General features: G+C 37.3%; 1 protein-coding gene across 1 annotated transcript; it reads left to right on the top strand.

Annotated features, from left to right (window-relative positions):
- The first annotated feature begins 6201 nt into the window (after positions 1-6201).
- LOC140970785 (alpha-mannosidase 2-like) lies at positions 6202-11581 on the top strand. The gene is made up of 4 exons (XM_073432687.1): positions 6202-6849; positions 7135-7284; positions 7685-7717; positions 8422-11581. Exons 1-4 carry the CDS (start codon positions 6292-6294, stop codon positions 11158-11160), a joined length of 3480 nt encoding a protein of 1159 aa, XP_073288788.1. The 5' UTR covers positions 6202-6291; the 3' UTR covers positions 11161-11581.
- Positions 11582-12029: the final 448 nt, after the last annotated feature.

Genomic DNA, 12029 nt, shown 5'->3' with positions numbered 1-12029 from the left:
ATATCACGCTTGTATTAGACAATGAATGACATAATGTGTTTGTCAATTATATCGTATACACATATAAATTTATGTACTATGTACAACAATAACTGTAATAAAATAAAATGATAAACAAGATACAAATTTTTAATGTGCTTTAAATTTCAATAAGGGATTTCATATTCTAATTTGAAATTTGAAAAGTCATCGAATAGACATGATACAATAACATATTTATTATAAATTGATACAATAACCTATAAATTATATATTTATTATTAAACATTTAATATGTTAAACGGATACTTACTGTTGGAACTTTTAAAGTTCGCAATCTTGATTTTGATATTAACAAAAATTGTTATTTTGTTACTAATAATTTATCTTAAGTGTGCAGAAGCTAGGATCAATTTTGAGGAATCTAAATCGCAAACTGAAGAACCAACTGTTCGTACAAACTGAATTAGACGAATTGATATGTCAAATGAGCAGTTCAGCTGATCGTCCAATTGATAGGCGGATCAGCAGGAGAACCTCAGAAGCCTGGCCAGCCGAATGAGTGTTCAACTGATGAAGAAGCCCAGCTGATCAGTGCAGCCGAACGAGAGTGAAATCAGTTCAACTGACGAGTCAACTGATTTCATCTGATCAATGACAAGATCGATAAGTTTTGTAGCTTGTCCACTAATTTCTTTATTTTGAGGTGAGTCTCTTGCTATTATTTTACCAATGACATCTAGAAAAAAAATAAAAAAAACTTATAAATAAACATAAAAATGATAGAAAATGTAATAGATCAATAAGTAAATTAAAAACAAAACCATCTTACCAAAAAATTCATTCTCATCAATGACATCATCGTTATTCAAATCTCTAAAGCTCTTGAATTCAAACATAGTTGATGAAAAAGTATCATCGAAAATCTCGTAGACATTAGTTTTATTCATAAACATGAGTTTGTATTTATGTGTTTGTCTTGTATTTCTGACGATTGTCTGCAACAATTACGTTTTTAATTGCAAAAAGATGACTTTCTTTCAGAATTTGTTTCATTTTCTGTATGAGGCTTTCTTTAATTGTTGCATGTATGCGCAGACCCTAAAAAAAGGGAGAATCTATATATTATATTTCACGTGTTTTGAGGATTTCAGTATCAAATATAAGAAATTTGAGTAAGTCTCTTGTGAGACGGTTTCACGAATTTTTATCTGTGAGAAGGATTAATCTTACCGATATTCACAATAAAAAATCATACTTCTAGCGTAAAAAGTAATACTTTTTCATGGACGACTCAAATAAGAGATTCGAACCACGAAATTGATCCGTGAGACCGTCTCACAAGAGTTTTTGTGAAGAAAATATGTTACCTTCTGATCATAAAAGATGCATTCGAAAGTAGGCCCATTGTTTCCATATAGAAGAAGATCGTAACAACGAACCAACAATAGTTTCAACGCCTACTGCTAAGTTGAAGGTTCAACTTTTTTTTTCATATTCAATAAACCCTACTAATTTTATATTATATTATAAGTTCATTATTGTGCCAAATACCCAAAACATGAAAGTAGATTGACCTTTTACCAAAAATTAAAAACAGAAAATTTTAATCAATTAAGTGTTTTGAAATAAGTAGACACATAAGAGAGATTCTTTATAAAATTATTTTTAGAAATTTGTTGTTAAAACATAATAAGCGTGAAAAAATGTAACATTGTTCTATTATTATATAACAACATAAAATAAAAAATTACGTGGAAGATTATTTTCTTGGAAAAATGTTATCATCATCGATATTATTTACAACAACATATTTTTATATGATAATGTTTTTCAGATCATTATTATTTAATATTAAATCTAAATTTTTGTGACCGTATCCGTTTCGCTTTCAAGAAGAGGCTGACATTCTTGAACGAAGCACTAAGAAATCGAAGCAATCAATAGGCAACCAAACTCATGGATCTGAAAGGGGACGTGATAATGGGTAATTGCATACCAAATATCCATTTGGGCAACCAAGGAAACTTATCGAACGATGCTGCAAGAGTAAAACAAATTCAAGGATACACTTATGGGAAAAGATATCAGTGGGGAAACAGCCATCTATCCGGAGGAGGAAGGGTTCATCTCGGACGATAGCAATGAAGACACTGTAGAGCAGATTGAGAAGGAACGATGCCCGCAGATCAAACTGTCAATGGAGGAAAAAGCAAGACTACATTGGCCATGGCGCCAAACCTTAATAATCAAAGTTGTGGGACTTTTCTTTTCCGGCGTATCAAAGCATCATGGAAGCTTGAGGCTACAATTGAGATGGTAGCTATCGAGAACGACTACTACATCGTCAAGTTTGCCTCAATCGATGACTATGAATATGCGAAGGATGAAGGCCCATGGATGATAATGGACCACTATTTGATCACCAAAGAATGGTCTCCCAACTTCACCCCCTTGTTGACAATACAGAGAAACTACTTGCTTGGGTTTGATATCTCTCTTCCCCAAAAAAGTATTACGACCAGGAATTTTTTTGTGAAAGTTGGAAGCAATTTTGGTAGACGATCAAAGTAGAGCAGGCAACGAAATTAATATCAACAAGGGAAATATCCTCAGCCAGCGAAAATCAAGGAGAAATTCGAGCCATGGATGATGTTAACACGGAATAATCACAAGTTTGACAAGGAGAAAATCTATGTAAATTTTGGAAACAACGGAAGTAAGAAAGAAGGGGCGGAAATGGAAGGAAATCTCTTCCAAAAAAATAAATATCGTTATGAACCCTTGCATTTGAAGATGTCACTGATATGGACGTCCCTTACATGGATGGACTAGAAAAAACACATGAAGGCTTGAACAATCATAGAATCCTGGATGGCAGAGGTAGAAGGCCTAATGTACAAGTTAATTATAAGGAGCTAGAAAACACCGGAAGCGAAAGAGCCCACTAGTATGAAATGAAGAATCAGACACAATTAACGGACACTAACAGAGAAATGATTCATGAAAAACATAAATCTAGACAAGCGGCCACAGCAGAGGAACATGTGGGTGGAAAAATTATAGAACATAAGGTGATCACCAATACAGTAACAGAGGATCCAATGAATACCTACAATCTCTATGACACCATACTAGAGAAAGATCATCACCAGGATCCACCGAGACACTATGAAGGAAGGGAAGTGATCATGGCAGAAAAGTTATTGAATGGGGTTGATGAAGTAGTCAAAGAGACACCTTGGGGTGAACTCCTGTTGGATTTAAACCATTTTGGCCTATTGGGCTTGTTCATTTGAATGGAATATTGGACAAGCAAGGCATTGACAAGTATAAGGAAATGTCTCACATAGGAAAAAAGTAATAGCATGAGTGATAAAAGTTCTATATATTGTGACATCCTCAAGTCCTTCAAGAATACACAACACACTCTCCTATATTTTCGTTCTTCATACTCTCTTCATCGTTTCGGCTTCTGCTGCTCATTTCTGCCTCGTGATAGGGTTCAGGTATTTTTTCAGTTCGTCATAGTAATACCTCGTGCTAGGTTACTGTTAGTTGTTCCGTTGTATCACGAGAAACAGACGTACAAGTTGATCCTCGGAGCACATACCGGAGGGGAAGAATATGTTTTAAGGACACTGTACTTGCTACAGGCCTCGTGGGGGGAATGATGACATAACAAAGGGGATCCTATCAACTTATTCTGACCTAGGATAATAAGCTCATGAGCTTGGTCTTACTTCATTGTCGAGAAACGAAAGAATACATCCATCTCCAAGTTTACCTCAGACGTAGATCCCTTCTTTTTGTTTTGGGTGTGAAGCAGCGTCCAACCAAAATACCCAACAAGCATTAGCTCTCCCTGAAAAGGAGGTGATCCAGCCGCACCTTCCAGTACGACTACCTTGTTACGACTTTACTTTTACGAGCTTGCTTCTGCTTTGGTCTGCTGTGTTTTTTTTTTTTCATATTGTTAACTAGTTTCTCAAAGAAAGTTTTTAGTAATTTATCATTCTACATTTCGCTTACAAATCCTTGGCCGATGATAATCAAATGGTTCGAGATTTCAAGTGGAACTCTCACACCACATCGAGGTATCTATATATAATTTTTCTCTATTATGAATCTACTAAAATGAGGAAAGTGGTAGCTAGAAATGAGAAGTCTCCTCTATTTAGGTTGATGATTGAGGAACCGCTGCAGAAGGTGTTGATAAAAGATATTGTAAGAGAAGAAAAAAAATGAGAAAAATCAATGATTACTGGAAAAGATGAGTTCGCTGGAACTGGAAAGCTTTAGAAGGACTCCTACCTTTTGAAACAGAAAACAAATTGGGTACGTACACCTTAATAGAAGATAATAGTGTCGAGGACAAAAACTGTTGGGGGGCACCGACAATGGCCACTTCACAGTAAGATTAGCTTATGGCATGATAAATAACTCAATCAATCAAGGAACAAAGCACATATGGAAACCACAAGTACCAAACCGTATTCGTGCATCCATGCAGCTAGTGAGTCATAAGAAGATCATGAGTAACGATGTAAGAGTAAAGAGATGGTTTACGATGGACGATCGTTCCACTTTGTGCTTAAATGACACTGAGGATGTGAACCATATATTTCGCACATGCAATGAAGCAAGAGCTAATTTGAGAATTAATTTTGATGACTGATTGAGGAGAAATCTATCAAAATATATACATAAGGGATGTCATAACATACTGGGAAAATATGTTCGCGATTGCGATTTGATGGATCTGGAAATGAATAATGAATATGCGTTCAAAGAAAAGAAGATGAAAGTTAGATCGAAGGCTTGGTGGATTAAGGAACGATATTGGGACATTAGGACCGTGTTCTCCACAAAAGGGCAATAGTCAAACAACATGAACGTCTACGAAGAGCGGTCCATTAAGTGGACTCCTCCACTAAAAGAACGATGTTTATTAAATGTGATTGGTTGTGCTAAACTTCAGGACCAAAGAGCAGGTGGTGGAGGAATTTTGAGAAATGAATTTGGAGAATGGATCATCGGTTTCATCCATAAAATCGGTAAGTAGCAAGGAAGCAGAACTATGAGCTGTGTGCAAAGGACTAGAAATTACTTGGGAGCCAGGACACACAAAGGTAGTGCTACAATGTGATTAAGAGAGAGGATTTCATAGCGAATGGACACCATGCTCGTCATCGTTCAATTTAGTCTCCAGATGTAAGAACCTACTCGCTAAAGAATAAGAAGTCGGAATGCATCATGTCTACAGAGACCAGAACAGAGCCACATATTTCTTGATATCGACAACTTTTAAACATGACATAAACTGGAGTATCATCGAGAATCCTTCAATAAGGTTGTAGGAGATTATGGAAGAAGACATGTTAAGAATGAGCCTTTATCGGAGAGTGACAATAAAATAAACCAATTGTAATTGGCCTCCTTAACCCATAAATTAAAAAAACATGAAAATTTAACATTGTTCTATTATTATTATACAAACAATAGAAAATAAAGTAATTGAAAATTTATTTTCTTGAATTATCAATATTTTATTATTTATTTAAAAAATAATTCATCATTTCAATTAAAAAAATGAATTGCTTTACTTGAACTTTATGTGGGATTAACGACAAAAAAATAGTTAATTCACTTAGGGCAAGTAGTTTGTCGCAGCCCAGAGTGTGCCCATTCCATTTTCGATCCAATGATTGATATGAAAAAAATGGTCAGAGCGGTCATTTAATAAATAAGACTTTGATAAATAACTAATTGATTTCCTTTCTTTGAGGGGTGAAGGAAGAATCCGGTGCTATTGGACTGCCTGAAAGCTTTCATTGGCACGAACCATTTGTAGCCAATAATCTATTAATAAAAATAGAAAAACTTAATAAAAAAGTGGATCGACTCTATTACATAAGTTGATTCCTAATTTTTATCTCACATCATGAGATCGAATATTATCTATACTATTATATTAAGTGTGAGGACATGATAATAACTACCTAGAGAGGACATCAACTTTTTTTTCCAATTTTATCCTTATATGATATTAATATTACACTTTTGTTTTTTGTTTTTTTATTTTAATTTCAACAAACACTTTTATTTTTATTTAAATAATTCAAATATCAATTTAATCCCACTATAATTTATCAAATTACGCTTTAGATCATCGATAGTAAACAGTATTAATTATCTTTCCCCTTCGGTGTTAAAGTATATTATCCACTGCGACTTGGCCGACCCCCTTGGCAGTCCCCACGGCTTGAGAAATACCGACGGATCTCGCGCTGCCACCCCTCCGTCAACTGCATGCCTTTCTCCTCCCGCCGCGGCGGCGGGGGATGGGCGCAATCCCTTCTCCCCATCTCCATCACCGGGAAGCCCGCCGTCAAACAGCCCCGCTCCGGTCTTAAGCCCAGAAAGCGCACCGCCGTCACAACATCCCGCGACTTCATTCTCTCTAATTTATTCACAATCGGCCTCTTTTTCACATTCCTCTTCTTCATATTCATTCTCCTTCGCTACGGCGTTCCGAAACCCCTCCACTTCCGAGCTTCAAAGTCCCGCGTCCCACGCCCACGAAAACCTGTTATCCACAAGTCCCAGAACGACACTGTTTTGGATGCCGCTGTTGATATTACCACCAAAGGGCTCTACGATAAAATTCAGTTCTTGGATCAGGACGGCGGGGAGTGGAAGCAAGGGTGGCGCGTGACTTACAAAGGAACTGAGTGGAATGATGAGAAATTGAAGGTTTTTGTGGTACCGCATTCACATAATGATCCTGGATGGAAGCTCACTGTTGAGGAGTATTATGATCGGCAGTCGAGGCACATTCTCGATACTATAGTTGAAACACTTTCTAAGGTTAAAACAGTTCGTCTTATGTCATAAACCGGTATTACTGTTAATTTCTAACTATTGGTGTATTTTGTGATTAGGTGTAGTATGGTTTCTATGCTGTTATCTTCTTATAAAAGCTATAGCTTTTGGAATGAGGAAAACTCTTATCAACTTTTCTTGCTGTTAAGAGGGATTATGTGCTCGTTTTTTAATTTGATCAGCCGAATGATTGGATGAAATGATCAAGAAACTTGAGCGCTTCGAGGTTTAAAATATAATACTTTGCTGATCGAACTTGTACACTTGTAGGATAATCGTAGGAAGTTTATATGGGAAGAGATGTCGTACTTAGAAAGATGGTGGAGAGATGCTTCAGATGTTAAAAGAGAATCGTTCATCAATTTAGTGAGGAATGGACAGCTAGAAATTGTCGGAGGTGGATGGGTGATGAATGATGAGGTAATATTCTTTTTTTTTCTGTGAATCATTGGAGTTACTTTGCTTCTCTTGTTATACTGCATGTTGACGTACATTGTTTCACGACTTTATGACTTTACCTTTCTCTATCTGGGGATTTGTTATACTTTGATAGTTTGATGTTTCGTGCTTCTAATTTTGTAATGCCCGTTGGACAGTTGGACTCATAGAAACATTTATTTGCTGTTTTTCTCATCCTGCCATCATTTACTCTTTTATGTACTATCATGCCTACATTGTTCCTGCATTTTCAGGGAATTTGTTCTTCAAAGTCTAGAAATGCTTTCTTGTCTCACATCTTCCATTTATCTGTCTTACAATTTTGTTTTCATTAATGTTGAGTTGTCTAATCCTATCGTTTATCTGTTTTTTTTATCTGCAGGCTAATTCACACTACTTTGCTATCATCGAACAGGTGATTAAATTTCTTTGTTCAATTTTTTATGTGATTGCTCTATTGATACATCCGTTTAGACTTCTGTATGTTTTTTACTTTCTATTTGTCGTTAGAAGTGTATGGGTATCAGTAGTTCTGTTAACTACTTGTCACATGAGCCTTTTTTAGTTCTCGCAGAAAATAATTAACAAGCTCTTGGATGGGCGGCAGATTTCTTAGTTTCACCCGACCCAATTACAGTTATTTGATTGCAAATTGTCTCTTTGTATTTCAATTTTGTCCCAGATGAAAGGTTTCTGTTATGTCTATAGTTTTCTAAAACTCATGTGAAACAGTCAAGTAATGACATCACATTCATTAGATGTCATTGTGTCATGTTAAATTCTAGCATCTATTGTTTATCTTGTTTCATATCTTTCCTGTTATCCAAGGTTTCATGATGATGTTTTTACTTAGTGATGTTAACGTGGAGGAGTATCTGTTTTACTTACGTATTTATGTCCCTTTACCCACAAAGTTTTTAGCCGAAATGCAAATCTATATATTATTTGTTTTCGTGGTGGAATAGTTGCTTTGGCTTTTTTATTATTTTTTCACCAGAAGCTCTATGTTTATGTGCTTCAAATGATAAGTTCTGCTTTACGTTTTTTTCGCTAATTATGATTGACCGGAAACTCTACTCTCTACTAATACAGTCATATATGTATGTTTGCATGTTGCAGATAACAGAGGGTAATATGTGGTTAAATGAAACCGTTGGAGTTATTCCTAAAAATTCGTGGTCTATTGATCCATTTGGATATTCATCCACCATGGCATATCTTCTCCGGCGCATGGGCTTCGAGAACATGCTTATACAGAGAACGCATTACGAGTTGAAAAAGGAACTGGCATTGCACAAGAATTTGGAGTTTGTATGGCGTCAGAGCTGGGATGCCGAAGAAACAACTGATATTTTTGTTCACATGATGCCCTTCTATTCTTATGATATTCCACATACCTGTGGGCCGGAACCTGCTGTTTGTTGTCAATTTGACTTTGCTCGAATGCGGGGTTTTGTCTATGAGCGTTGCCCCTGGGGAAAACATCCTGTGGAGACCGACCAGGAAAATGTCAAGGGGATGGCAGTTAAATTATTGGATCAGTATAGGAAGAAATCAACTCTGTACCGTACAAACACACTCCTTGTTCCCCTTGGTGATGATTTCCGCTACATCAGTATTGATGAGGCTGAAGCTCAATTCAGGAATTATCAAATGTTATTCGATTATATTAATTCTGATCCTAGCTCGAATGCAGAGGCCAAATTTGGTACTTTGGATGACTATTTCAGCACCCTGCGAAATGAGGCTGACCGAATAAATTATTCACATACTGACGAAATTGGTTCTGGTGAGATCGGAGGCTTTCCTTCTCTATCAGGAGATTTCTTCACCTATGCAGATAGGAAAAATGATTATTGGAGTGGCTATTATGTCTCCAGGCCTTTCTTCAAGGCTGTTGACCGGGTACTGGAGCAAACACTTCGCAGTGCAGAAATGATGATGACTTTTTTATTGGGATACTGCCAGCGAGTACAATGTGAAAAATTGCCTACTGGGTTTTCGTATAAGCTAACAGCTGCCAGACGGAACTTAGCTCTGTTTCAGCATCATGATGGAGTGACTGGTACGGCTAAGGACCATGTGGTTGAAGACTATGGGACACGGATGCATTTGGCTTTACAAGACCTACAAATTTTCACGTCCAAGGCTATTGAAGTTCTGTTCGGAATCCGTCATGAGAAGAATGATCAAAATCCAGCTCACTTTGAACCTGCACAAACAAGATCTAAATATAATGCACAACCTGTGCATAGAGCAATTGGTGCTCATGAAGGAACTTTGCAGACTGTAGTCATTTTTAACCCACTGGAGCAAATAACAAATGAGGTTGTGATGGTGGTTGTGGAAAGACCGGATGCTACAGTGTTGGACTCAAACTGGACTTGTGTGAAGAGTCAAATATCTCCTGAACTGCGTTGTGATACTGACAGGATATTTACGGGAAGGCATCGGCTTTACTGGAAAGCTTCTGTCCCTGCCATGGGGTTACAGACATATTATATTGCCAATGGATTTGTGGGATGTGAGAAGGCCAAACCAGCAAGCGTTAGAATTTTCACTTCATCCAAGCAGCTATCTTGCCCCTCTCCATATGCTTGTAGTGATTTAGAAAGTGACACAGTTGAAATCAGCAATCAACATCAGGCACTCATCTTTAATGTAAGCTATGGTCAGCTGCAGAAAATAAGTCGCGAGGATGGTCACATAACTGCTATTGAAGAAGAACTAGGTATGTACTCTAGCTCCGGGAGTGGAGCCTACCTCTTTAAACCAAATGGTAATGCTGAGCCTATCAGCCTTGCTGGTGGACAAATGGTGGTTGCAGAAGGGCATTTGGTGCGGGAAGTTTTTTCTAATCCAAAGACATCGTGGGAAAAAACCCCAGTATCCCATAGTACCCGTGTATATAATTGCGAAAATTCCATACAGGAATTTGTGGTTGAGAAAGAGTATCAAGTTGAGCTAATTGGGCACGAGTTTGATGATAAGGAACTGATAGCTAGATATAAGACAAATGTTGATAACAATAGAATCTTTTACTCTGATCTCAACGGATTTCAAATGAGTCGTAGGGAAACTTATGACAAGATACCTTTGCAAGGAAATTATTATCCAATGCCCTCTCTTGCATTCATGGTAGGCTCAAATGGAGAACGCTTCTCTGTTCATACTAGGCAATCTTTGGGTGTGGCAAGCTTAGAAAATGGGTGGTTGGAGATCATGCTTGATCGTCGTCTGGTTAGAGATGATGACCGTGGTCTGGGCCAAGGGGTGATGGATAATCGTCCAATGAATGTTCTTTTACACATCCTCCTGGAGTCTAACGTATCTGCATCCGCAAATCCTACCTTGAATCCTCGTCCCTTGAGTCCTTCTCTTCTATCTCATCTGGTTGGTGCACACTTGAACTACCCATTACAAATATTCATTGCGAAAAAAGCTGAAGCTATATCTGTGCAGCCACCCCCGAGATCCTTTTCTCCCTTGGTGGCTTCCTTGCCATGTGATTTGCATATTGTGAATTTTAAGGTTCCCCGGCCTTCAAAATACTCTCAGCAGCCCCTTGAAGAGCCCAAATTTGTGCTTGTTTTGCAGAGGCGACACTGGGATTCTTCATATTGCCGAAAAGGGAGGTCACAGTGTTCATCTATAGCCGACGAGCCAATCAATCTGTTTGACATGTTCAGTGGTCTTACAGTTTCGAATGCAAAAGCCACTTCTCTGAATCTTTTACACGAAGACACTGATATACTTGGCTACAGCGAGCAGTTTGGAAGTGGTGCGCAGGAAGGACACGTCATTATCTCTCCCATGGAAGTACAGGCTTATAAGTTGCACTTGAGGCCTCAACAATAAAGGCATTGTAGAAACTTTCAAAGTTGAATCTTTCACAATGAACAAGGTTTATAGGGAATTTCTGGGTTTGCTTCATGCTTTTCTTGAATGGATTGAAAAATACCCAGAAAAGCTTTACCCCTAAATGATGTTGCTGTGATTACAAAAAAAACTAAAGCTGGAATATAGGGCGAACAACCTTCGGAAGAGCTGTACATTTATATGCTACTCTCGCAATTGTTGTAAGGTTATCAAGCTTTGAAGCCTTCGGGTAATATTTCAGCCCTTATTTCTTATGGAAAATTCAACGAGTTTCGTGATGGACTAATTGTTTTCAAGAGATGATGCCAAGTTTCTCGCCAAATAAATTAATTGTATCTATGTAATTTCGTTGATAAACTTGATTGTGGATAATGAATACAGCATGATCACCACAGGTCAACTCTTTTCTTTCCCTCATTCGCCATTCCTTGCTGATTCGGCGAGGACGGGAAAATTTATATATAATCTTTTCAATATAAGTTGAATATTTGACATTATTAAAAAGATTGATGTAATTAACAAAGATCGCAATAAATCTACGTAATCATATTATTTTAAGTTGGATTTGGATTGATCGAATTTAAGCTAAGAGGTTCAAATCTATAATAATATTTGGACAAATTGACGAGGTAATTGATTTTAAATCTCTCAAATATAGTGAATTTAAAATACATCTTCAAGTCAACTCCATTTCGCTTCTGATTACATTCCTGAAATATAAATTATTCAACTCAAACAAAACATAAAGGACTTCGGGCTGGAGTTCCGGATTTGCATTGGCCATGAATACGTATATGGACCATTGCTGAAAGCCCAATAAGTTTACCATTCATAGCTGACAGGTATCA

Source organism: Primulina huaijiensis, chromosome 2 (assembly GCF_012295235.1).
Source record: "Primulina huaijiensis isolate GDHJ02 chromosome 2, ASM1229523v2, whole genome shotgun sequence".
Lineage (NCBI taxonomy): Eukaryota > Viridiplantae > Streptophyta > Magnoliopsida > Lamiales > Gesneriaceae > Primulina > Primulina huaijiensis.
The sequence above is the reverse complement of the archived record's forward strand: the minus strand, read 5'-3'. Positions and strand labels throughout refer to the sequence as shown.

Coding starts and splice junctions, on each gene's coding strand:
- LOC140970785 (XM_073432687.1), top strand. CDS start 6,292: ATGCCTTTCTCCTCCCGCCGCGGCGGCGGGGGATGGGCGCAATCCCTT. Junction 6,850..7,134: donor TAGTTGAAACACTTTCTAAG/GTTAAAACAGTT, acceptor GTACACTTGTAG/GATAATCGTAGGAAGTTTAT. Junction 7,718..8,421: donor ACTTTGCTATCATCGAACAG/GTGATTAAATTT, acceptor TGCATGTTGCAG/ATAACAGAGGGTAATATGTG.